Source organism: Acinonyx jubatus, chromosome D3, assembly GCF_027475565.1.
Source record: "Acinonyx jubatus isolate Ajub_Pintada_27869175 chromosome D3, VMU_Ajub_asm_v1.0, whole genome shotgun sequence".
Classification (NCBI taxonomy): Eukaryota; Metazoa; Chordata; class Mammalia; order Carnivora; family Felidae; genus Acinonyx; species Acinonyx jubatus.
Window position 1 is genome coordinate 10,714,920 of NC_069392.1, and position 24,309 is coordinate 10,739,228.

General features: G+C 54.2%; 1 protein-coding gene across 7 annotated transcripts; it reads left to right on the forward strand.

Moving 5' to 3' along the window:
• Positions 1-1,407: 1,407 nt before the first annotated feature.
• Positions 1,408-13,635, forward strand: SDSL (serine dehydratase like). Of its 7 annotated transcripts, none has more exons than XM_053205887.1 (11): positions 1,447-1,550; positions 3,643-3,859; positions 4,414-4,497; positions 4,843-5,025; positions 5,254-5,293; positions 5,800-5,838; positions 5,952-6,091; positions 8,139-8,227; positions 8,939-9,166; positions 12,113-12,237; positions 13,293-13,635. In XM_053205887.1, exons 4-11 carry the CDS (start codon positions 4,852-4,854, stop codon positions 13,484-13,486), a joined length of 1,029 nt encoding a protein of 342 aa, XP_053061862.1. In that variant the 5' UTR covers positions 1,447-1,550; positions 3,643-3,859; positions 4,414-4,497; positions 4,843-4,851; the 3' UTR covers positions 13,487-13,635. The 7 variants fall into 7 exon arrangements, with proteins under 7 accessions (XP_026899794.1, XP_014935749.1, XP_053061862.1 ...); XM_053205885.1 differs by having other exon boundaries at positions 1,448-1,550; positions 4,611-5,025; XM_027043994.2 differs by lacking the exon at positions 4,414-4,497.
• Positions 13,636-24,309: the final 10,674 nt, after the last annotated feature.

The window sequence follows — 24,309 nt, forward strand, 5'->3', positions numbered from 1 at the left end:
GTTCCAGAAGCCGCTGTCATGGCTCCCACTCACTATTCAAACAAACAAAACACAAAACAAAACCTTAAGAACATCGTAAAGAAGAGAAAATACGTGTATAGTATTAAAAAACCCACATATAAGTGGACCTGCGCCGTTCACATCCGTGTGGTTCGAGGGCTATCATGCTTCTTGTCCAAGTCTAAGCTGTTTGCTAAGGCCCCACTCCTCCAGGAAGCCCTCCCTGATTCTCCCCCACCCCCAGCTGCCCTATGCGGACCTTCTGCTCTCTGAACTGGATGTCTTCCTCTCCCCTCCAGGCCGGAGGCCACCTCGGGGCACCAACTGGGTTTTGCCACCTCTGCGTCCCCAGTGCCCCGTTCGGGACAGGACATTTGACGAGGACGGGTACATGTTTCGTGGGAGGATGGCCAGGAAGCTGCCAGAACCCTCACCAAGGGTCATGGCCAAGCAGCTCAACTTGACCGCGAGCAGCCAGGAGTTAATCATCAAGCCTGGGGAGGTCACACGTAGTCCTAGGAGGGCAAAGAACATCTCGGCTGCCAGGTCCTTCCTGGAGCTCACCTCCCGTTTTGTATATAGGGAAACTGAGGCTTAGAGATGGATATGACTAGCTCGGTTTCACCCAGCGAGATGGTGACAAGATGTAAATTTGCTCGTGTTATTCCTCTGCCTATAGTCTTCTATGGGTCCCCAGTACCCCTGGGTAAGTCCCAGATTCTGGAGTGGCATAGGCATCCTGCAGACTGTGGTTCCTGCCCACATCTCCAGCCCCAAACCTGCCGTCCTCCAAGAAATTTCCCAGCCCCCCGGGGCCAGGTGAGGTACCTGCTCTGGGCGTCCACAGCCCTCCCCCACCTCTGCCTGATAGCATCTGATAGATACCGATGGTAACTGCTCTCTGGTGGCCCCTTGGGGCTTCATGAGGGCAGGGGACTTGCTGTGTCCTTTGGGGCTAAAGTCCCAGCGCTCGACACATAGTAGGCGTTCAGTACATAGTTGTTGACTGAATCAATGGTCAGAGTCATTCATTTGAACCATAGTAATTATTTGGGTGCCTGTGTTGGGTGTGAAATATTAGAGGTGAGGAGGGGCTTCAGAAAAAAATTAGGCCTTCTCGCGTGACAGATAACAATTGTCTCTTTGTCCTTTGACCTAAGCCGACCTGACAGTGGCCCAGGGATGGTGGCTTGGCACACAGAGCAGATACTGGACCCTGAGTAAGAGGATTCGGAGATGTCGGTGTCACAGGAGAGCTGGTCCTCGGCCAAGGAGAGTCTAGCTGGGTGGCCTTGGCCGAGAGAGTCTCCCTCTCTGAGCCTCAATTTCTTCATCTGTCCAATGGGACCCTGGACAGCGCACAGCGGGGCAGTGAAGGTTGAATCTTGTCCCCTTTCTTCCTCCGGCGGGGAGGTGTCCCTTTAATGGGGGAGGAGGGGCCAAGGCTACAGGAAGTTGCAGGAAACTGGGCAGAGCTGGTGCTCCGGCTGGGCTGGCCGCTGGGCCGCAGACTGGAGCCAAGCTGGGTCTGAGGACTGTTCGGCTGGAAGGTAATGGGGCCTGGGGCCCGAATGCTGCCCCTGGGGCTGTGTGTGCATGTGCGCGTAGGATAGTCTGGAAGGTTCTGGAGCAAAGTCCACGATGAGTGGACACAAAGTGAGAGGGTACGGGTGCGAAACCTTCCCAGGAACGCTCATTTAACTCGGGGTGCTCTGTGGTCTGGACTGCCTTGGAAAAGAAGGCGGGGTGCCGGGGACTCTGATGGCTGGGGAGCAGGCCCTTCTTGCCAGAGGGGCTTCCTGCCAGGCAAAGCTTCCCGGCGCTGGTCCCAGGGATTTGGCTATGCCACCCAGGTGGCCTCTGGGAAAGCCTGAGGGACAAAGGAGGCAGAAACAGCAGATGACTGTTACCCTAATTCATAGATGCGGCAGGTGAGGCCCAGTGAGGAAGAGGGACGTGGCCAAAGTCGTGCTTGCTGGGACCTGAACCCAAGCCCCGGGCTTCCCACTACATTGCCCCACAGCCGAGAGGGCCCGGGGCTCCCACCTCAGCCCCAGTGGTTGCCACATATGGTCAGAGCCACGCGTCCCTAGGCCAAGGTCTCACCTTGGCCCCAGACCTCAGTCTGGGAGGCCTGCGTCCTTATGGGCATCTGGGCCTGATAAGGCTGTTGACGGTTTGAGGCTTGTCCATTTGACTGATGCCTGCCGTCCTTTGGTGGGCCGATAGTGTAACTGACAGTACTAGGCGGGCCTGGGAACTGAGCCAGGAGCATTTGGCGCCTAAGGACAACTGGCGATTAGTATGAAATGCTCACAACCCTAACCGTCCCCATCGTCGCCATCTAATAGAGAAAGCATGGCACGGTGTTAAGAACACAGATGCCCAAGTGCACTGCCTGAGTCTGAAGCCTGGCCTTGCCATTTCCAGCTGTGTGACTTTGGGTAGATAACCTAACCTCTCTGGGCCTCAGTCTCGTTGTCTGTACAACGGAGCTAGTGGGTGAACCTACCTCGGGGTTGTTGCGATGATTATATAAGATGGCATATAAGGTTCCCGGCACAGTGCCTGGCTGGCAGTGGGTTCTTCTCTTTCAGACTCCCTCGGTGTGTGTCTTTCTCCTAGCGACTTTCACCATTTCTGATTATTTTGTTTGTCTATACAGTTATTTGTTGATCGCCGATCTCCCCCATCAGCTCCAAGAGTAGATGTCTGTCCTGCTCACCGTGGTCTCCCCAATTCCTAGGTCAGGGCCTGCACCTTGTGGGTGCCCTACAGACATGCTAGAGTGAGGGTAAGCATGCCCGCCTTGTGAGAATGCCCCAGTGAGGTAATGCCTCTAGAGGACTCCTCTGATGTCTGGCATATACTGGGGGCTCAACGAAGGGGGGCTATTATTATTGTGAATGCACACCATGCCCTGCGAGTCTGGGGACTGTTATTAGTCTCATTTTACAAAAGAGAATACGGCACAGAGAAGTTGAGACACTTGTTGGAGTCACACAGCTAGGAAGACAGAGCTGGTTTCTAACTTTGGTCTCTGATTCAGCCCAGAGCCCAGGGCCAAGGTGAGGCCCAGGCTGAGGGATGCTGAGCTTGGGTGATCCACGGGGCCGTCTTCGTCAATGCCATGCCCAATTTGAGAAGTGCCCCTGATGGAACTGGGTGGAGGTGCCTCAGACTCTGCTCTAACCAGGGAATCCCAGGGCCATCCCAACAAGGGCCCCAGGTCAACTCCAGGGGCAGGAGCCCTGGAACTCTGGTAGGGCAGGGGTGCAATGTGACTAAGTAAGGGTGGACAAGAACCCCTGGGCGGTGGAGGGTGGGCAAAGCTGCAGCGCTCCTCCTACTGGCCAATAGCGGAACTGCAGGGGTTGGCCCAATGCTTTTCTGCCCCCAGTGAAAAAGAGGGGTCGCTTTTGCACTAACGGGGCCTTTGCTCAAAACCTCCCGATGGCTTCCCACTGCAAGCAGAATTAGAAGAACATTCCAGTTCCTCCCCGTGGTCTGGTAGGCCCTTCCAGAAGTCCCTGCCTAGCCCTCCTTGCTCGCCTCCTGCGCCCAACCCCCTTATCCCTGCACTGGAATCTCCCCAAGTTCATTTTCTCTCTCAAGGGGTTTCCACCTCTGTTCCCTCTGCAGGAATGCTTTTCCCTGGGCTCCCTGTTGTCCCTCATCTCCAACATCCCCGTTGGAGAACCTGCAGATCGAAAGAGAATTCAAAGACCTCTCAACCAACGCACACGCGCAGATCCGATCTGCATCCTGGTTCAAACTGTTAGAAACCCCAGATCACTGACAGCAAAACCAGCCATTTATCCAGCTTAATGAGAGGGATGGAAAGGTGAACAATCACCAGGTATTTGATGATAATAAGAGATGATTAATAATATATTTAGAAGTGATAATGGTATTTGATGATTAAAAAAAACCTTAGCATCCTTGAGGTGTAATTTCCATAAAATAAAATGAGCCCACTTTGAGTTAGAATTCAGTGAGTTTGTCCAAACGTATACAGTTATGAAACCATGTGGCTACCTTGTTGGAAAAGAGTTCTTCACTTTCAGAGATGTGTGCTGAAGTATTTGTAGATGAAATAATACAGGAGGGAAATGTAATAAAAATAATAATGATAAATAGGGACGCCTGGGTGGCTCAGTCGGATAAGCCTCCGACTCTTGATTTCCGCTCTGGCCATGATCTCACGGTTCATGGATTCAAGCTCCACGTCCGGCCACCGCTGGCAGTGGGGAGCCTGCTTGGGATTCTCGGTTTCTCCTCTCTCTCTGCCCCTCCCCTGCTCACATTCTGTCTCTCTCTCTCTCTCAAAAATAAATAGATTTAAAAAAATTTAAAATACTGCCTCCTGCCCCTGTCACCCCTGTTTGACGTTTTGCGATCCTGTCTCCGCAGCTAGAATGTGAGCTCTGGCCAAGCAGAGGCTGCTTCTGACTTGGGCACTCCTGGGTCGCCAAACCTGGAACTGCCTGGCACATAGTAGGTGCTCAAGAAAAGCTTTTTTTTTTTTTTTTTTTTTTTGCAGCCTGCTTGAATGAATGAATGATGAGTGAATGCATGAATGAATTCTACTCTCGTTCATTCATCCCCAGGTACTGGCCACGTTCTACATCCCCAGCACTGTGGGCAACGCCCGTTACAGAGTGAAACCTGGTGGTCCAGACGGGGACACTGAGCGGCTAGTTGCCTGGAGTGTCACAGCTCGGCAGCCAGATAGGGCTGAGGGGCCTAGCCGAGGCTCTCCTCCCTCTTTCGCTCCTCTGTCCCGGTTAAGGGGTCTCCTGCTGGAGCAGCCTGGGCTATGACCGTCGCGTTCTTCTGCAGGCTGCTGGAATGGAGAGCCCCCTGGCAGACTGTGCTCAGGGTGGGCATTTCCATGTGGTCACTCCTCTGCTGGAGAGCTGGGCACTATCCCAGGTGGCAGGCACGACCGTCTTCCTCAAGTGTGAGAACGTGCAGCCGGCCGGCTCCTTCAAGATCCGGGGCATTGGGCATTTCTGCCAGGAGGTGAGGTGTCGGCAGGAGAGAAGTGAAGGCGGAGGGGAAGGAGGAGGAGGCGGGGGATGGATGCCGGCTGGATGGGGGGCAAGGGCAGGAGGGGAGAAGCAGACTTGTACAGATGGGAGGGGCAGGACGAGGGGTGAGGAGAGGGCTGGGGACGGTCTGAGTCCATCCCGCACGGGCTCTGTGACATCTGCTTGGGTCAGCCCCTAAGCTCATTCCTTCTCTTCCCAGGCGGTCAAGAGGGGATGCAGACACTTGGTGTGCTCCTCAGGTGACCCTCAGGGATGGGTCCTCAGCTCTGGGTGTGGGGGAGGAAGAGCTGGAGCAGCAGCAGTAGATGTCCGGGGATCAGCCTCCTCCCGAAGGCCCCGCCTCATCAAGGTCATGGTCAGGTGGCCACTGTCCTCTGCCCGCCCTCTTCCCGTCATTCAGGACTTATGGCAGAAGTGACCAAAACCCAATTTATACAGGCTTAAGCTACAGGTTCCAAGAATGGAAAATTCTTGGGATAAGTGGCCTTCAGGTACAGCTGGATCCAGGAGCCCCCCTTTCTATTTCTCCTTCTCTTGGCTTGTCTTTCCTCTGTACTAGCTTTAATCTCACGCAGACCTCAGAGCAGCAAGATGGCCATCAGGAGCCCTAGTGAAAAGGGAGCACCCCTTCTGGCTGGTTCTCCTCAACCCATGAATTGGTCTTTTGCACCCATCTTGGGTCATGTCCTCATCCGTGAAACAGTCACAGGTTAGGGGACTGAGTTCTCTGATTGACTCATTCTAGGTCACATATCCACCTCTGGGACCAGAAAGAGGACAGAAGGTGGGGCATATGAGCGTGGGGAAGGAGTGGCTCACAAAGGGAAGTAGGGGGGAGGGGGGAGAGTGTGTTAACGAGCTAAAACCACGCTGACCACCCTTCCACTTCTTCCACAGGGGGCAACGCAGGCTTTGCTGCTGCTTATGCCGCTCGGAAGCTGGGCATCCCTGCCACCATTGTGCTCCCTGAGGGCACCTCCCCGCACGTGGTGAGGAGGCTGCAGGGGGAGGGGGCTGAAGTCCAGCTGGCTGGAAAGGTAAGGACCCCAGGAAGGAGAAGCCGGATGGAGTGGGCTGTTCCCCTTTACCCTCCACTCACCCCTAAGAGTTGGTATCTCCCCCCCCCCCCATCCACACACATTTTTAAAGGCTGGCCTGGAGCCCAGCCTTCTCTTAGGATGGCTGAGCCGAGGGGCAGGAGCGAGGCATGATGTATATTGAGGGCTAGTGCTTCCTGCCTCTACCTACCTCTACTTGCCCTGTGTGGGCCCAGGAGAAACAGGAAGCTAATGGGCCAGGAGTGTGCCCGTGTCCTCACATCCTCACTAACACTTGGCCTTATTCGTCTGAAAATTGTTGGCATTTGATGAGACAAAAAGCGTAGAGAAAGATGACGGTGGCATCATTTCTTATTCTGAGACCACCCCAGTGAGAAAGGGGCCCACCGTCAAGGATATCGCTGGCTCATCTCGCTACTGAAAAAATAGAGATGCAACTATGTAATCCTTCTACCTTCCTGGAAAGAAGGAAAAAAAGCATCCTTGGAAAAGAGAATTTTTTAAAGCATCAGAATTAAAACTAAAAACCATACCATGGTACCTGAGACCTGGTGTCCAAATATTCAGTGTCCAGTTTCCTTCCTTCCTTTCTTCCTTCTTTCTTCTAGTTATTCATCCGTTCAACCATCCTCCCATCCATTACTCTCTTTCCCTCCCTCCTATCCATCCATCCATCCATCCATTTATCCATCCATCCCTCATCACCTTCCCTCTCTTTGTCCCTTCCTTCCTCCCTCCCTCCCATCCATCCATCCATCCATCCATCCAATATTCATTGAACTTCTACTATGTGCCTGTAGTATGTTAGAGCCAGCGATATAGAGATAGTAAGCCATGGTCTCTACTCTTGCAAAACTCCCCGATGTTGGGGAGACACACAGATAAGCAGATGGTGACAAGAGAATGTGGTAAGTGTTCTGATGGGAAGCACAGGGCCCTGAGGAAGAACAGAGAAGATATATCGTTTTAATCAGTGATTGCTGCTAGATAATGCTGCGTAACAAACAGCCCCCACATATCAGGAGCTTATGAGAAACATGATCTGTCTTGCTCATGGGCCTGTGCGTGGGCCAGGGTGGCTCTGCTTCAGGCTGCAGACGGGGTTAAGGTCTGCACGCGTGCCCCTCATCCGTCTTGACCAGTGGCCACCTGGGACTTGTTCTTCTCAAGGTGAATGTCAGGAAGAGTGAGAGCAGAGTGCCTCTCAAGGCCGTGGCTCAGAACTGTTGTGCTGTCGCTTCTGTCACATGGCATTGGCCAAAGCAAGTTCCACACTGGGACCTACATCAATTGGTGGTGAAGAATGTCCTCTGCCCTCTCTAGTGGGAAGAACAGTGGTCACGTGGCAAAAGCATGATGTGTGAATGTAATGGAGGGAAGGAACTGGGCAATGGTTCAAACTACCACCAGGCTGTGCCTCAGATTTGGGGAGATGACCCAGGAAAGTCTCCCCAAGAAGGGTCCCCTGGGTTGGGTCTTGAGAGGGAAATACAAGTCCTCCCATTGGAGAAAGGGGGTCATGAGCAGAAGAAGGAGTGAGGGAAAGGCATGGATGGGGATGAGCATGGTGCATTCCATTCCCCGGCGGGGGGGGGGGGATGACAGGTGAGGCCCAAGAGTGGGGGTGGGGATGGCCGCCTCAGCAGCAGGGTGGCTTGAGGGTCAGGCTGGCACAGGTTTTCATCTGAGGGCAATGGGGAGCCATTAGAGGATTTTGAGCAGGGGAGGGACACGATGGGACCCTTACTCGGGCAACGGACAGGAGGCAGGAAGCCTGTGAGGAGGCAGCTCCTCCAGGTGAGTCAAGGGCCACATGGTTTTGAATCTCATTTTTGTTTCAATAACTCAAGAGAATGAGGCCCATCTCTTTGGTTAGATTAGAAATTCCTTGTGGAAAGAGACTATTTCTTTGCTTTCTCTGTGTCCCCCGGCACGGGACTGGGGCCATCCAGGAGACCTCAGGCTCTGCTCCAGCCTCCGAGTGGTCTGATGCCTGGGCCTTCTGAGACCCTCGATTTGTCTCTAGGTCTGGGACGAGGCCAGCCTGAAGGCACAAGAGTTGGCCAAGAGGGATGGTTGGGTGAACGTCCCTCCGTTTGACCACCCCCTGATCTGGTAAGGTTGCTGTCCCTCCCTCATAGAGCTTAGAGCCCAGACCCTTGTTGCGTTGGTGTCTTCCCAATGTACAGAAGGGAAAACTGAGGCCTAGAAAGGAGAAGATGCTTGGAAGCCAGGCACACTGGGGTTCAGGCCCTGTTTCTGTCACTTGCAAGTTGTGGGACTCGGCAAAGTATCTCACCACCCCATGCCTCAGTTTCCACATGTATAAAATGGAAATGTTAATAACAAATCCTGTTTATGGCGTGCACTTTGGGATGCATTTAATCATTTGATCCTCCCCAAAGCCCTAGAGGTGAGTGTTTTATGCCCATTTCACAGGCACAGAGGGGTCAAGGAACTTGCCTGAGATCACACAGCTAGTACGTGGCCAAGACATTGGGTCCCAGGCCCAGAACTTGAGTCAGCTGGTTCCAAGTGACATGCTGGTCTCCTCTTAAGCACACACTAACTACCCATTTCCAAGGTTGTGGAGGGGATTAAACGGGACAGTGTCTGAGAACGTGCCTGGAAAGAATGAGTGAATGAATAAATTGAATGAATGAAAGCTGAGTGAACTAAGTGTTCCTGGGTCTCCTCTCCCCTTGATGCGGGTGGGGATTGGGGTGGTGATGAGGAGAGTTTGTGTATATGTGAGCCTTTGGGAATGGAGGAGAGTTTGTGTATATGTGGGGAGACCTTACTCAACCTGCTTCCTCCTTCCCCCAGGGAAGGCCATGCCAGCCTGGTGCGAGAGCTGAAGGCAGCACTGGGGACCCCACCGGGGGCCCTGGTGCTGGCAGTAGGCGGTGGAGGGCTCCTAGCTGGGGTGGCAGCTGGCCTCATAGAGGTGGGCTGGCAGCATGTGCCCATCATCACAGCAGAGACCCAAGGGGCACACTGTTTCAATGCAGCCATCAAGGCAGGCAAGCTAGTCACACTGCCAGACATCACCAGGTAGGTGTGGGCTGGGGGCATTTGTGGGGGGCTGGAGGATGGGGGTGTTAGTGTCACTGGGCTTCTCAGTCCCAACCGGTGGAGGCAGGGTGTACATGAGAGGTTCTACTTCACCTGGTGACCCCGACCATGGAAATGTGGATCTCACTTAGAAGGTGATGCCAAACAAGGAGATGAAGGATATGATTTGTTTAAGTTTCATGAATTAATGAAACAAGTTTCATTGGTATGTACCGTTAAAAAGGAAGTTTAAGTGTGTTGCAGGTAAGTTAGAAAATGTAGGCAAGCAATAAACAACAGAAAACAAAACGGCACCTTCAATCCCACCATCCAAAGATGAACAATGGGCTACATTTTCCCAGTCTTTGTTTTCCCCTTGTGCATGCATAGTTACACAAGTAAAATGTGCCTGGCATACACAGTAGGTGCTCAACAAATGTTTGTGAAATGAATGAGTGAATTTGTATATGTATATGTATTTGTACATATATATGTATATATATAATTTATTTATATATAAAATTTATTTGTTTTGAGAGGAAGAGAGAGAGAGAGAGTGAGAGCGAGCACAAGCTGGGGAAGGTCAGAGAGAAGGAGAGAGAGAGAATCCCAAACAGGCTCCGCACCTCAGCATAGAGCCTGATGCAGGGCTTGAATTCATGAACTGTGAGATCATGACCTGAGCTGGGATCAAGAGTCAGGCACTTAACTGACTGAGCCACCCAGGCGCCCCCTAAGTCATCTTTATTAAGCACCTATTGTGTACAAGGTTCTGGGTGGCCAGTTAGAGAAACAACTCAGTCCTTACCTCAAGAACTCTATCTGGGGGCACCTACATGGCTCGGTCAGTTAAACATCTGACTTTGGCTCAGGTCATGATCTCATGGTCTGTGAGTTCGAGCCTCACTTCAGGATCTGAGCTGCTGGCACAGCATGGAGCCTGGTTCTCTCTCTCTTTCTCTCAAAAATAAATAAACATAAAAAATACTTAAAAAAATAAATTAGGAATGCCTGGGTGGGTCAGTCAGTTAAATGTCCGACTTCAGCTCAGGTCAGGATCTCGCAGTTCGTGAGTTCGAGTCCTGAATTGGGCTCTGTGTTGACTGACAGCTCGGAGCCTGGAGCCCGCTTCAGATTCTGTGTCTCCCTCTCCCTCTGTCCCTCCCTGGCTTGTGATCTCTCTCTCAAGAATAAATAAACATTAGAAAAATTGAAAAAATTAAATTAAATTAAAAAAAAAGGAGAATTCTATCCGGATATATGAGTCTCCTTCTTGTCTTTCTGGTTACCGTCTCTCCTCCTTTCTGGCCCCACCCACCCTCCAGCATCTCTGTACTGCTTTTTTCCTGGAAATTATTTGTGCCTCTAATCTCTGAGCCTTTCTTGTCCTTTCCACCTGAAATACCAGCCCTTCTTGCATTGATGAAATCCTCCGTGGCTCAGCCAGGCAGTTGCCACCCAGCATATAGTTGACCTATAATACTCTATTCATTTCCGGCGTACCTCGTAGCGACCCGGGAAGCCTATACATCACGCTGCGCTGGCCGCCATGAGTGTTGTCGCCATCTGTCACCACACAAAGCTATTACCATATCGTTGACTCGGTTCCCCATGCTGTCCTCTTCATCCCCTTGGCTTGTTAGTTTCGTAACTGGAAGTTTGTACCTCTTCCTCTTCTTCGCCTGTTTCGCCCATCCCCCCAGCCCCCTCCCCTCTGGCAACCACTAGTGGGTCTTTGTAGTTATGAGACCACTTCTCTCTTGTTGCTGTTGGCTTTATTCTTGGCAATGGCAATGATAATAACCACCACTAAGCCTTCTGTAGAACTCACATTTAGTGAAATGCCAGGCTCTCTTCTAGGCCCTTGAAATGTTCGAAGTCCGTCCCCAGGACAATCTCATGATTATCTGCATTTTTCGGATTGAGGATACTGAGGCTCAGAGAGGTGAAGTGACTTTCCCAAGGTCACACTGCTAGCTCAGAGCCAAGGTTTCAAACCAGGCAGCCTGGCTCCCGAGTCTATGCTCTGGGCCCCTCGGGACGCAGACCCAGCTGTGATGGACTCGGCAAAGTCTCTCCTGGGCCTGAGGCAAACTGCCCAGCTCGGGAAAGTGCCAGCAGGTAGGTGATCCCAAGCACAGAGATAAGAAGCAAGGACCTTGGAGCCAGACTGCCTGGATTTGAATCCACGTTCTGCTACTGACTCACTGCATGCCCTGGAATCAGTTACTTATTCCCCCTGAGCCTCAATTTCCTCTCTGTAAAAGGGAGTTCATAAATTTCTTTCTTTAAACAATTTTTTTTAATGTTCATTTATTTTTGCGAGCAAGAGACTGAGTGCAAGAGGGGAAGGGGCAGAGAGAGAGGGAGACGCAGAATCCAAAGCGGGCTCCAGGCTCCGAGCTGGCAACACAGAGCCTGACGTGGGGCTCGAACTCACGAGCCGTGAGATCATGACCCAAGCCGAAGTCGGACACTCAACCGACTGAGCCCCCCAGGCGCCCCATGAGTTCATAAATTTCTAACTCAAGGGGTGATCATGAGAATTGAAAGAGAAAATGCATCTATCACCCTGCAGATACTCAGCAAGTATTAGTTATCGTGCAGACGTGATAAATAGTTATTAATGAATAAGATGCACAAAAAAACCCAACCCATTTCTGTGCTTGGGTTTCTGGGGTCCGTGCAAAGGAAGGGCACACTCATGGTTATCGAGTGGGAGGGAGTGAGGTGCATTTGTCCACCATTCGTGGGACACCCGATCGTTGAGCACGTCCTCTGGGCCAGTGCTGTGCTGGCCTCTTACAGGGCTGAGCCGCGGCTCATGGCTGGATGGGAGGGGGCCCTGGGGCTTGGAGAGCTGGGTCCGCGAAGGCGGAGGTCCGAGGATTCACCAGCTCTTCCCCACACCCCTGCGCTCCCTGTCCTGCCTGCCCCCTCCTGCAGTGTGGCCAAGAGCCTGGGTGCCAAGACTGTGGCCAGGAGGGCCCTGGAGTGCACAAAGGAGCTGGAGATCTTCTCTGAGGTAGTGGACGATGCCCAGGCCGTGAGTGCTGTGCAGAAGTTCCTGGGTGAGTGAGCCTTGCCCTCCCTCCCCAGGCTCGGAGACTCATGAGGTCCCTGGGCCCCTAGAGGTAGCGTGTTCTCTCTTGTCTGTATCCTCAGTGCCTGCCACGGGGCTGGGCATGCGGTGCTTACCAAATAACTGCACGTTGAGTGCATGGAAGAGGCGTGTGCCGGGCCGTCTCTAGCCTCCAGGCTTCCATGTGTACCTTCTTCCGGCCGCCCATCCCTGGCCCCTGTCGATTTCGTGTGACTCAGGGCTACTCAGTCATCATGGCACCTGCTCCGGGCAGCCTCCTCCGGTCTCCCACCCACATCCTGCCGGGGTTAGAGACGTCCCAGGCACCAGTTTGTCTGTTCATACCTGCCTGGTCCTTATTCATCCATAGCACTAGATGTAGCCCCCGTGAGGGTGGGGCCTGCTGTGTCCTGTGTACTGTTGTGTCCCCAGAGCCTTCCTAGCATAGGGCCTGGCAGGGAGTGGGCCCTCAATAAATATTTGTTGAATGAATGGGTGAATGTATGAGTGAGTGGAAAGGTAGATAATGGCTGGATGGGTGGGTGGGTGGATAGATGGATGGATGGACACGTTGATTAATGGACACATTGACGGATGGACAGACAGTCCAATGATGGATAGGGGGATGGATGGATGAATGCATGGATGGATAGATGGACGGACGGATGGATGGATGGGTACATTGATTGATAGATACACTAATGGATGGACAGACAGACAGTCCCGTGATGGAGAGGGGATGATGGATGAATGGATGGATAGATGGATGGATCCGTTGACTGATGGATACGCTGATGGATGGACAGACAGACAGTCCCGTGATGGATAGAGGGATGGATGGATGGATAGATAGATGAAAGGTGGATGGATGGATGGATAGACGGTCAGATTGATGGATGGAGAGGGGGGTCAGGCAAATGATGGATTACGAGATGGCTGGCTGGCCGACTTCATGGATTTGCAGTGCCCAGAGCCTCCTGAGCACTGACTGGTTCCTCCTCCCTTTCTCTCTTCTCATCCACCCCCGTCCCCTCCTCCGGGCAGACGACGAGCGCATGCTGGTGGAGCCTGCCTGCGGGGCAGCTCTGGCTGTCATCTACTCAGGCCTCCTGGGGAGGCTCCAGGCTGAGGGCCGCCTGAGCCCCTCCCTGGCCTCGGTCGTGGTCATTGTGTGTGGAGGCAACAACATCAACAGTCAAGGGCTGCAGGCCCTGAAAGCCCAGCTGGGTCAGAGCTGAGGGCCCCTCCTCCGGACGGACACACCCACAGGTGGCCGAAGGGCCTCTGGGCTCATGGATGGTGCAGCCGCCTCCTACAGGAAGCCCTCCTGCTCCCTGTGACTCCCCGCAGCCCTGGCCAATAAACACTTTCTGAGTTGAATTTGTAATTCCAGCTAATCCGGTCTCTCCTCGAGGCTGGCTCTGCAGTGAGGCACCTCTTTCTACATCACATGGCGTGGGCGATAATAGCAAGGACGCAAAACTTGGGTCTCTAAGGGAATCCCGTCATGCGGAACCCCCTCAGGGCTTTCCTCCCTGGGGGACCCGCTCGGGAGGAGGGGGACCTCAGGCCTGGGTAGGCAAGGACAATATCACCAGTCTTTACCGAGTGCTTTTTGTTAAAAACAAAAAGTTTTAACCTTTATTCATTTTTGAGGGACAGAGACAGAGTGTGAGTGAGTGAGAGGCAGAGAGAGAGAGGGAGACCCAGAATCCGAAGCAGGCTCCAGGCCCTGAGCTGTCAGCACAGAGCCCGATGCGGGGCTCAAACCCACGGATTGTGAGACCATGACCTGAGCTGAAGGCGGACGCTCAACTGACTGAGCCACCCAGACGTCCCTTTACCAAGTGCTCTCTATGCATTTGCTTCTTTAATGTTCACAAAGGTCCTTATGAAGCAGAAACCATTATTATCACCCCCGTTCTAAAGATGGGGAAACTGAGGCACAGGAAGGTGACCGAACCCACTCAAGGTCATAGCTGGAGTGCGGCCCAGCCAGGCTCAAACCCTGTGATTTTCAATATGACACCTTTGTGTGCAGGTCGGTGGTGGCGGGACATTGGGGAAGGAGGGAGGACCTCCAGGTTGGTTTGGATACAGCTGCGGGTCACAAGGAGGGTGGGTGCTGATCTGACCTGTGGGAAGCATCCCTTAGGAAGGGAAATTAGAATCTTTTGGAGCCACCAGGGGGCAGCAAAGCGTCTCTGATGGGGAAGCCTGGCTCTGGGCTGGGAAGGCCGGACCCGCCCCTCCAGCCTCCCTGGGCTCTGCCCCTCAGGGGCCTTCACCCCAGCTAGGGGTGCTGAGGTCCCACAGATGGCCGGAGCCCATGAGGTCTTGGCATCGGGAAGCCCTATCCCACCCTCACGACCCTGCTGGAAACAAGGCTCCGAGGGTGTGGGGTCCAGCTGGCAACAGCCCCTGGCTCCCCTCCCACGGAGTCCCCCCGGCTGCCTCAGGAGGGCTGCGTGTGCTTGGGCAAGTGCTCTCCCTTCTCTGGGCTTCAAAGTTGCACCAGTGTGCTGGCTTCCCGCCTCTTTTCCTTTGCCCAAGCGCTTCCCCCTTCCAGGAACCTCCTCCTTCCCGCAAGAGAATTTGAGACCTGCCGTGACCTCCCTCTGCCTGTGTCCCATTCTCTCTTTGACCCTGGCGTTGCCCTCGATGGCCAGAGTTGCCCCTCCAGAAGCCACTGGGCCCTGCGGTGTTTCCTGGGAACCCTACGGTGTGAGCTCCCTGGAACAGAGGGGGCGCGGAGAGCCCCGGCTGTGGATTCAGCCAGAACCGAGCCCGGCCCTGTTCCTCCTCATTGAGCAAGCACTGCCCGGCTTCAGAGCCTCAGTGTCCTAATCTGCAAAATGGGTGGTTTGCGGATTCTTGCTATGGGCCTGGCCTATTTCAATCAATGTTGGTTCTTACTACCTCCTGAGCGTGCTCCCCAGCAACGAGGGTGCGCGGGGGGCCAGAGTTTATTCGTGTCCTGAGTACTTACTGTGTGCAAAGGGGCCTTAGCAGTCATTGAATCCCGCAATCACCCACGTGGTGGATACCATTACCTTCATTTTTGCAAACGAGGAAACTGAGGCACAGAGAAGTTGAGCGCTTCCTCCAGGCCACACAGCCCGACCAGAACCCCGCTGCGTAAACCCCCGAGGCGCGTGTGTGTGACTGCTCCTGCTCTCACGCTTCTCCGTGCTTCTAAATCCTACGTGCTTTCAAAGCGCATCGGCAGGGCAGCCTCCTCCCAGAAGCCCCACGGGATTGCTTCAGCCAGCGATGCTCTCCCCGCCGCCCTGTGCTGGTCCAGGCGAGGGGCAGGGCGCACCTCAGTCCCAGGTGCCCTATCTCCCAGTCAGGCCTGGGCCGCGGCCGCACCCCTGGGAGACTTGTCAGCTGCTGTTTGCTCCCCTACAGGTCCTGGCGAGACAGAGATAAGACGCCGAGGGGCCCGTGGCCCCGCTCAGATAACGCCCGGCAGCGACCTTACTTTAGCCCTTCCTGGTTGACACCCCGGGAATGCCAAGGGCAGGGTGGAGGCGCAGGGAGGGGGTGTAGCGGGACGGGCACCGGGCACGGGGACTCTCACCATCTGTCTGTGCCCTCGCGGACCGCTGCGGGGGGGAGACGGGGAGCCTGGAGGAGGGTCCTGGCAGCGGGAGCTTCTCTGTGTTTTGTTTGTCCAGGGCTGTGCAGAGAGCGCAGCAAACGGGGCCGCCGCCAGGTGCGTGTACCTGCCCTGGGTACACGCCGCCTCCCCGCCGCCACCGGGGCCCCCGCGCGGGGCACAGGGCCCCTTTGGCCCCCTGTGTGTTCTAGTAGCTGAGGCTTCCTCTGCCCCCTGGCCGGCCTGACTCCGGCACCCTGCTTCCCGATGCCTCCCCTCCATCTGGTCCTTTGTTCCAGCCTTAATCCGGGGTGACACAGGGGCTTGGAACCCAGACGAGGCGGGATGTGAGGAGGGGGGGACCAGAGTCATACATGCAGACACACATCCCCCTCCTCCAGCCCCAGCGGGAGCCCATGCAGGGCGGGGCACATGCCCCAGCACCTGCAGGGCAAGACCTGACCCCCGTGCTGGGGACGTGACGGCTCAGGCTGGCTTTGTGTCCCAGGTCGTCTGCGTGCGCTGGTGTGTGCCCCTGCGTGTTTGGGTCCACGTGTGTGTGCATGTGGGCGAGGGCACACACTCAGGTATTTATGAGGGAGTGTTGCCGTTAGTTGAAGGCTATTTGAGGGCCACCTGGGTGGCTCAGTGGGTTGTTGAGCGGCCGACTTCGGCTCAGGTCATGATCTCGCGGTCCGTGAGTTTGAGCCCCGCGTCGGGCTCTGCGCCGACAGCTCGGAGCCTGGAGCCTGCTTCCGATTCTGTGTCTCCCCCTCTCTCTGCCCCCGCCCCACTCTCTCTCTCTCTCTCTCTCTCTCTCTCTCTCTCTCTCTCTCAAAAATAAACATTAAAAAAATGTTGGAAGGCTATTTGATTTCTCTCATAGTGTGCTTCACATCTTTGCATTTGGGACTTATCCAATCACAAGCAGATTTCAAACTTCAGTGTCTACAGGGAGGCGGGCTGGGGGCTACACATTAGGGAATGGTGGGGATTGGAGCAAACTGAGAACTTGTGCTCTGTCTCAGGGAGGCAGCCGCTGCTCAAGCCCATCTAACCACAGTCCCGGTACGACAGATCTGGTGATCGTTCAGCCAGATTCAAAGCAATCTAGGAAACACCACGTGTCTTTGCCCACGTCTTCATGGAAAGTCTCTGATAAGTCCCGCAGGAAAGTGACTGCTCTGAGTCCAGAGGAGCCCGTGACCCCAGCCTGAGCCAGTTTGAGGCTTGTTTGTCCCCTGGCCACACTGATTGGTTCCCGTTGGGCCCAGGAGCCACGCTGTCCAGTCAGAGTGTCTGGTCAGGACTTTAGGAGGGAACTGGGAGCCATCCATGGACTGTTCATTTACGCAAGCCAGTGCATTCCCCTTTATAGCCTGCAATGTCTGTCACTTGGGACAGAAAGGGCCCTGACTGATGGCCTACACAGTCAGCACACGTCTCACGAGTTGCACTCACTTGCTTCGAGCTGCCTGGGTTTGAGCCCGACCTGCCGTTGGCCCTCGGCAAAAATGAGGCCAGTCTGGGCAGTTTGCCTTTCATTCTCCGCCTGTCTTTGGGGGCACTTTCCATTCTCCCTCCTGGGCGTGGGGGTTCATCCCGCCTGCCTTTACGGGAAGAGCAAAGCCTAACCCACTGTGATATTGATGACGTTGGGGGGCAGTGTTGATGAGGCTGGGAGGGTGTTTTAAATCAGAGGGTAGGAGTCTCTTTTGGAAGTAGCCGGTGTGAGTGGTGTCGGCGCTGGTGGAACCCAGAGACGCCGCCAGCCTGTAAGAAGACGGTTGCCTAATTTTCCACACACCCCCGGGGCCTGCGGCCAGCATCACTCTGACTTAGAGCCTCATGCCCACCTTTCCTGGAAGGCCCAGCAGGACTGTTAGCTGCCGGGGGAACCAGGAGGTTGGCGAGGCCCGGAGAGGGGCAGCCACTCCCTCCAGGACACCTGGGCCTTCACAGAGCTCTCGTAGGGCGCCTGTTCTCACGAGGATGTAGACCCCACTTATTCCTAATCTCAAAGTCCGGCTCCTCTGGGCCTTTCTGGGGCGGACTGGCCATTCGGCGTCCCGTGCAGAAGGGTACGGAGGATCCAACCCGGAATCACACACTCAGTTCCATTCTTTCGTTGTTGCTGGTTCATTTCAGAATGAATAAACGCACGCGAGTGTATCAGTTAGGATTAGGTTCCGCGTCGCAATTCAGAAAACACAGAAATAAGCGGCTTAACCAAAATAGAAGTTTATTTCTCTTTCACTTAAAAGGGCTGGTGTAGTGTCTCAGTGGTGTCAGAGACCCTTTGCTTTTGGTTCAGCTGTGAATGGATCCCGTTCCCGTGGTCACCTCACAGTCCCAGATGGATGCTGGGGGGCCGGCCATTACATCCTCATTCCAGGCAGTAGGAAGGCAGAGAGGATGAGGAGAAGCACATTTCTTCTCTTTAGGGACGCTCCCTGTAATTAAGGCACACTGTTTTCTTTTCTTTTTTTTTTTTAAACTTTTTTTTTTTAACGTTTATTTATTTTTGAGACAGAGAGAGACAGAGCATGAATGGGGGAGGGGCAGAGAGAGAGGGAGACACAGAATCTGAAACAGGTTCCAGGCTCTGAGCCATCAGCCCAGAGCCCGACGCGGGGCTGGAACTCACGGACCATGAGATCATGCCCTGAGCCGAAGTCGGACGCTCAACCGACTGAGCCCCCCAGGCGCCCCAAGGCACACTGTTTTCTACTCATAGCCCGTCGGTCAGAACTTAGTCCCATGGCACAGCTAGCTGCAAGGGAGGCTGGGAAATGTAGTCTTTATTCCAGACAGCCATATGCCCAGCTAAGACCAAAGGTTCTGCTATAGACAAAGAAGAATAAATGAATATTGAGGGATGACAAGACGTCTTTGGCACACAGACTGAACGTGTACGGGTACAGGTTAAGTTGGTAGAACGAAGAGACCCCACGCTACGGTGTTAGTTCAGAGAAGGGAGGCGGCTCTGTGCCACGAGGTTATAGAGGGACCCAAGTTCCTTCTGTCCTGTTATTTCACCGCCGCTGAAAATATTGCCCTTGTCCACATGCTCAACATTGGTCCGTAATAACCGAGGCTGCGTGGGGAAAAGAGAAAGCAGAGGGCAAGACGTTTCCTTTCCAAGGGCTTCGCCTGGATGTGACACCCTTTGCACCCGCTGGTGGCCCGTCGGCCAAGACTTAATCACATGGGTCACCTGGCTGCACAGGGACATGGGAAATGTAGTGTGTAGCTAGGGGGGCACTCTCCAGGCTGAAGCTCAGGGTTCGACTTCCCAAGAGGAGAAGTGGGACCAAAGGGCAATTTGCAGTTTTCACCACGACGAGGAACGAAGGGACGGGTGATTGGGTGACGGTGGATGAGGGCGTGGGAGGTGCCCCGACTGGGCTGAAGTCCGTGCTGGGGTTAGATGCTCCGATGCCCAACCCCAGACTCACCTCTGCTTGGCCGGGTGACGCTGGGCCGGGCCCCCGCGGCTTTGACCGTGTGGTCTGGCCGTGTGGTTTGGTTGGAGAAGAGGTGATGAGTTTGGGGAAATATGGAATGTGTCGAGTGGGACCGACACGACCTAGTGGTTGACTTGGCGTGGCGAGGGGCCCACTGGGAAGATGACTGAGAGGGGAGATCCGAACAGAGGGAGCATGTGGGAAGAAAAGCCAATGGATCCATCCGTTCACCCGCCATTCATTTAGTCACTCAATAATTCGCTTAGCAAATATTTATTAAGCACCTACTCTGTGTTGGGCATTTTTACAGGTGATGGGAATACAGCAAAAGCCCTGGCCTCGTAGCGCTTACATTCTAATGGAGACGGACAGACAATAACAAATCCCCAAATAAAAATATGACGTGTCAGGGGCGCCTGTGTGGCTCAGGTGAGTAAGCGTCTAACTTCGGCTCAGGTCGTGATCTCACGGTTCTAGGGTTCGAGCCCCGCATCGGGATCTGGGCAGACGGCCCAGAGCCTGGCGCCGGCTCTCTCTCGCCTGCTGCCCCTCCCCTGCCTGTACTCAGTTTCTCTCTCTCTCAAAAGGAAAAATAAACATTACAAAAAAGAAATTAGAAAAACGTATGGCATGTCAGACGGTGATGGATGGTGTGAGGAAAGATGAGGCGGGAGAAAAAGAGAGAGAATGCCTCGCAAGAGGTGGGGGGCTAGTTTGTTCCGCTGGAGTCTGCCAAAGCAATCCCAGGCATCATATGGTTTGACTTATAAAGTATATCAGCATGGCCTCTAATAGATAAGGAAAAAAATGTTTTAATGCAAGCATGATACCCTTACCAGGTCCATCGCCATTAACAAGTTACTGCTTAATGCGATCCGCTGCTCAGTCTGTATTCAGCTTCTCCAAGATGGTCTCAAAGCTGTCTTGTTGGCGTGGGTTTGTTGGAATCAGGGGCCAAAGTGTTCACGTCGCATTCGGTTGTGAAAGGGGTCTCTCGGGTCTCTTGCTCTGTCGGTAGGTTGAGGTAGGATGGTCCAAGAAGGCCTCTCAGAAAAGGGAAAACCGGAGCTGAGGCCTGAAGGAAATGAAGGAACGAGTCATGTGGGGCATGTGGGGGAAAGAGCAGAGGGGAGAGCATGTGCAAAGGTCCTGAGGTGGGAACCTGTGAGGAGGCCAGTACGGCTGCAGGGGAGCGGGCGAGGGTGAGAATGGCGGAAGATGCTAGAAGGCGGACAGAGAGGTGAGAGTGTCTGTGTGTGGGGGGGGGGGGGAACAGGGCATCGGATCATAGACGGTCTTCTGGGTGGTGGTTAGGACTTTGGTTTTTACTCTGTGCCTGAGGGAGAGCCCTGGGACAGTGGACGATGAGACCACCCCCCCTCCCCTGCATCCCCCAGCCCCTTCCCCAGCTTTGAGTTCCGTCTCCTGTCCAGGGACCCCTTTGTCTCCACAAGGGACCCTACTGCTGCCTCTCTCCCTGACTCAAGTCCCCTTTATCAGGCAGGTGCACCATTCCGCAGCTGCTGGGGGTGTCGGCTGCTAATAGCCCCCAGCTGCACCCACCCTTCTCCGGAGAAAGGTCAAGGGGAACCGCTGTGTCCAGAGACGCGCGAGAGGCCACGCCCCCCCCCCCCCCCCCCCCGCCCCGGGGTAGCCCGCAGCCGATGACCGATGGAGGGAAGTAAAAGGAGACCCCTTTGCGAGCCCCAGGCGGGGCGCTTCCGTGGTGCCATCCCCAGAGCAGGGCCCCCTGGGTGGCATCAGGCCGAGGGCAGGCTCCGCCTGAGCCCTCCGCGCCCTCCGTCCAGCCACTGCCCTCCTGCTCTGCTGGTGGAAAAGCCAGCCGAATGGGACCCTCCCTCTCGGCTCCCCGTCCCATCGGCCTCTCCCTTCTCCACTGTTTGTGCTTTTTAAACTCCACCAAAAATGTCATGGGCCGGTTTCTCTCATTGCTTCCAAACTCCCTGATAAATTCCACCGGCCGGGCAACCCCAGGAGAGGTTTTCTGGAGCAAGGAACCCCATAAATCACCTCGCTGCCACTCCGGCATGGGCAATATCTTATGTAAAAAGGTGTTTCCTGGGAGCGCCATAGGCAGGAGAATCCTATTACAAGCCGCCCCATTAATTATAAAGAGTCAAGCCGACCCTTCGCTGCGATTTTTTATCTTAAGTCCGAAAACTGATTACCTTCACCAAGCCTTCCTCTTCCAAAAAACAAAAAAACAAAAAAACAAAAAAAAAAAAACCCCTAAAGAATAAAATAAATGTTTGAGGAACAAATACCAAAGTTTCTCCATTTAGGGGAGAACCAGCAGAGAGAAAAGTGGGTGGGGAAGGGCTTTTTTTCCCTTCCTTTTAAGGGAAAAGGTACGGTGTGCTTCGCCGGGGCATGGCTTATTTAATTTCCTCGACCCTTCAAGTCTAGGAAGTGGGTACTACAATTCGTCCCACATTGCAGCTGAAGGAAACTGAGGCTTGTTTATTTGAAGTCACGTGAGGTAGCCCTTTCTTCTGAGCTGGTAAGGTGGGCAGAAAGTGGGCCAGACCCCACTGGTCTCCCTGCCCGGTGTTGGGGCTGCCCTCACCCCCTGATATGGAGTCTAGAAGGAGGCTAAGGCAGATCTTTGCCTTCTCTCCCCACCCTGCTTACACCCTCCCATGCCCCCACCGTATTTTGCATAAAGGGCCCCCCCTTCGCCTTGGCCTATAGAACCCTGTATCATTTACTCTCTGCTGACCTTTCAGACAGACCTTAGCTCCTGCCTTTCCCTGGCCCCTCCTCACCTCTTCCCAAATTGCAGCCACACCAGTCTCTTTCTCTTCCTAGGATCACCAAGCTTGACCCGGCCTCAGGGCCATCGTCAGTGCTGTTCCCTTTGCCTGTCACACTTCTCCCCCACATCTCAGCTGACTCGGCACTTAGCTCAGAGCCCTCCCTCTGAGGGCTCGCAGGCTGCCTCTCAGGACCGGGTCTAGGCTGAGGCCAGCGTGGCCCTCGGCTGGGGAGCAAAAAGTAAGGGGTACCCCCAACTCAGAAATCAAAATAAATTACATAGCAATGAAACATTGTTTCAATTAAAATTAACGTGGAAGAAATTCGTGAAAAGTAAAATAGTGACATTTTAAATAAAGACAGGGCCTCACTTGGACGTGAGTGCCTCTCCTCACCGAATCCCAGGCCTGTCAGGTCCGGTCTTTATCGGAAAGGTTGCCATTTGGCTCATTATGGGTTCTTGCGCACTCATTTCGATTTTTCAAAATATTGTATGAGAATGCGATTGATCGTGATTACAGTGTTTGGGGCGCCTCTCCCCCGCCCCGCCCCTTACATTTTGTACCGGGAGGAGGGGGGGAGCTATTGTCTCTCCCAGGGAAATATCAGCTCTGTGAGGGCTGGGATCAAACCTATTCTATTCACATCCGTAACCCAGAGCCCAGAAGAGTGCCCAGCGCATACAAGGCAATTCAACAGATACTTGCTAAGTGAATGAATGAAGAGGAAGTGTAGGAGGTCAGGCAGGTGCCTGTACAACTTGGCTTCAAGGTCTTTGGTCCACCTCCCAGCCCCATTTTTCAGATGAGGAGGCTGAGGCCCAGAGGGAGTGAGTAACCCAGTTCAGCCACACAGCACAGCCACGGCCGAGCAAGCCGCACGCATGAGAATCCCACGGCGCTGCGTGTTCACCGCAGAGAAGTCTCTGGTGACCCCGAGCCGGCCGGGTGGGGGCCAGCCCTCCTACTGTGCGCATGTACCTGCAATATCCTCCCGGAACCCCCCGCTGCCACCTAGGGTTGTGCGTCATCTTTACTGGTACCCAATTCATACGTTTCTTGAAATCTTAAATGCCTTCTAGAAAGAAAACGTTATCACCGCTCTAATTGGAGACACGGTATCACTTCCCAGAGTTTGGCAATGAACGTAGCGATGAACACAGGAAAAGCAAAGCGATGCCTATGCGTGGGGGCGGGCTTCGGGTGCGCCGGGTCTCCGAGCCTGCCTGCAGTGTGTTTGAGACGCAAGCGCGAGAGGGGCGTTGAAGACCCGCAAACACCCAGTGGGGACTGGCCCTGAGACGGTCAGGAGAGCGGGAGAAGCAGGGGAAAGAGAGTGACTTCCTGCTTCCTCCAGAGGCCCCTGCCCCTCACCCTGGGAAACCCTGCCTCGGTTAAATAACGGCCCGGTGGAACCACACAATGATGCCGATTTTATTTCAGGGAACCCCCCCCCCCAAAGTCTGCCAGGAGGAGCTGGAGCCCGAACATCCACCGTGGGCAGGAACAGAGGCCCCAAGAGACTCTTCATTCTCCAGCAGGGATTGATTTATTTTTTAAGTGTGTTTATTTTAATTTTTGAGAGGAAGACAGACAGAGGATGAGCCGGGGGGAGGGGCAGAGAGAGAGGGAGACACCGAATCCGAAGCAGGCCCCGGGGTTCCGAGCTGTCCAGAAAGAGCCCGACGCGGGGCTCGAACCCACGAACCGTGAGATCATGACCTGAGCCGAAGTCGGACGCTTAACCAATTGAGCCACCCAGGCGCCCCTCTTTTCATGTGGAAAAAATGAGGTGAAACACAGCACAAAGTGAACCACGTTAAAGCAAACGATTCAGAGGCAGTGAGCACACTCATAATGCTGTTGCAACCACCTTCTGTGTCCAGTTTCGGGACGTTTCCGTCATCACAGAAGGAAACCCTGTGTACCCATTGAGCAGCCACTGTTCATCCTCGCCCCCCTCAGTCCCCAGCAACCGTCGGTCCGCTTGCTGTGTCTGGATGTGTCTGTTCTGGATATTTCACGGAGATGGTAAGACCAGACAACGTGTGATTTCCTCGCACCTGTCTGGCTTCGTTCGCTTAGCGCCGTGTTTTCGAGGTTCTCCTATGTCTTAGCGAGTATCAGTATGCTTCATCCCTTTTCATGGCTGAGTAATAATAGCCCACTGAATGGACATACCACAATATCCTTTCGTTGTTGACAGTGCAACTGTTGGG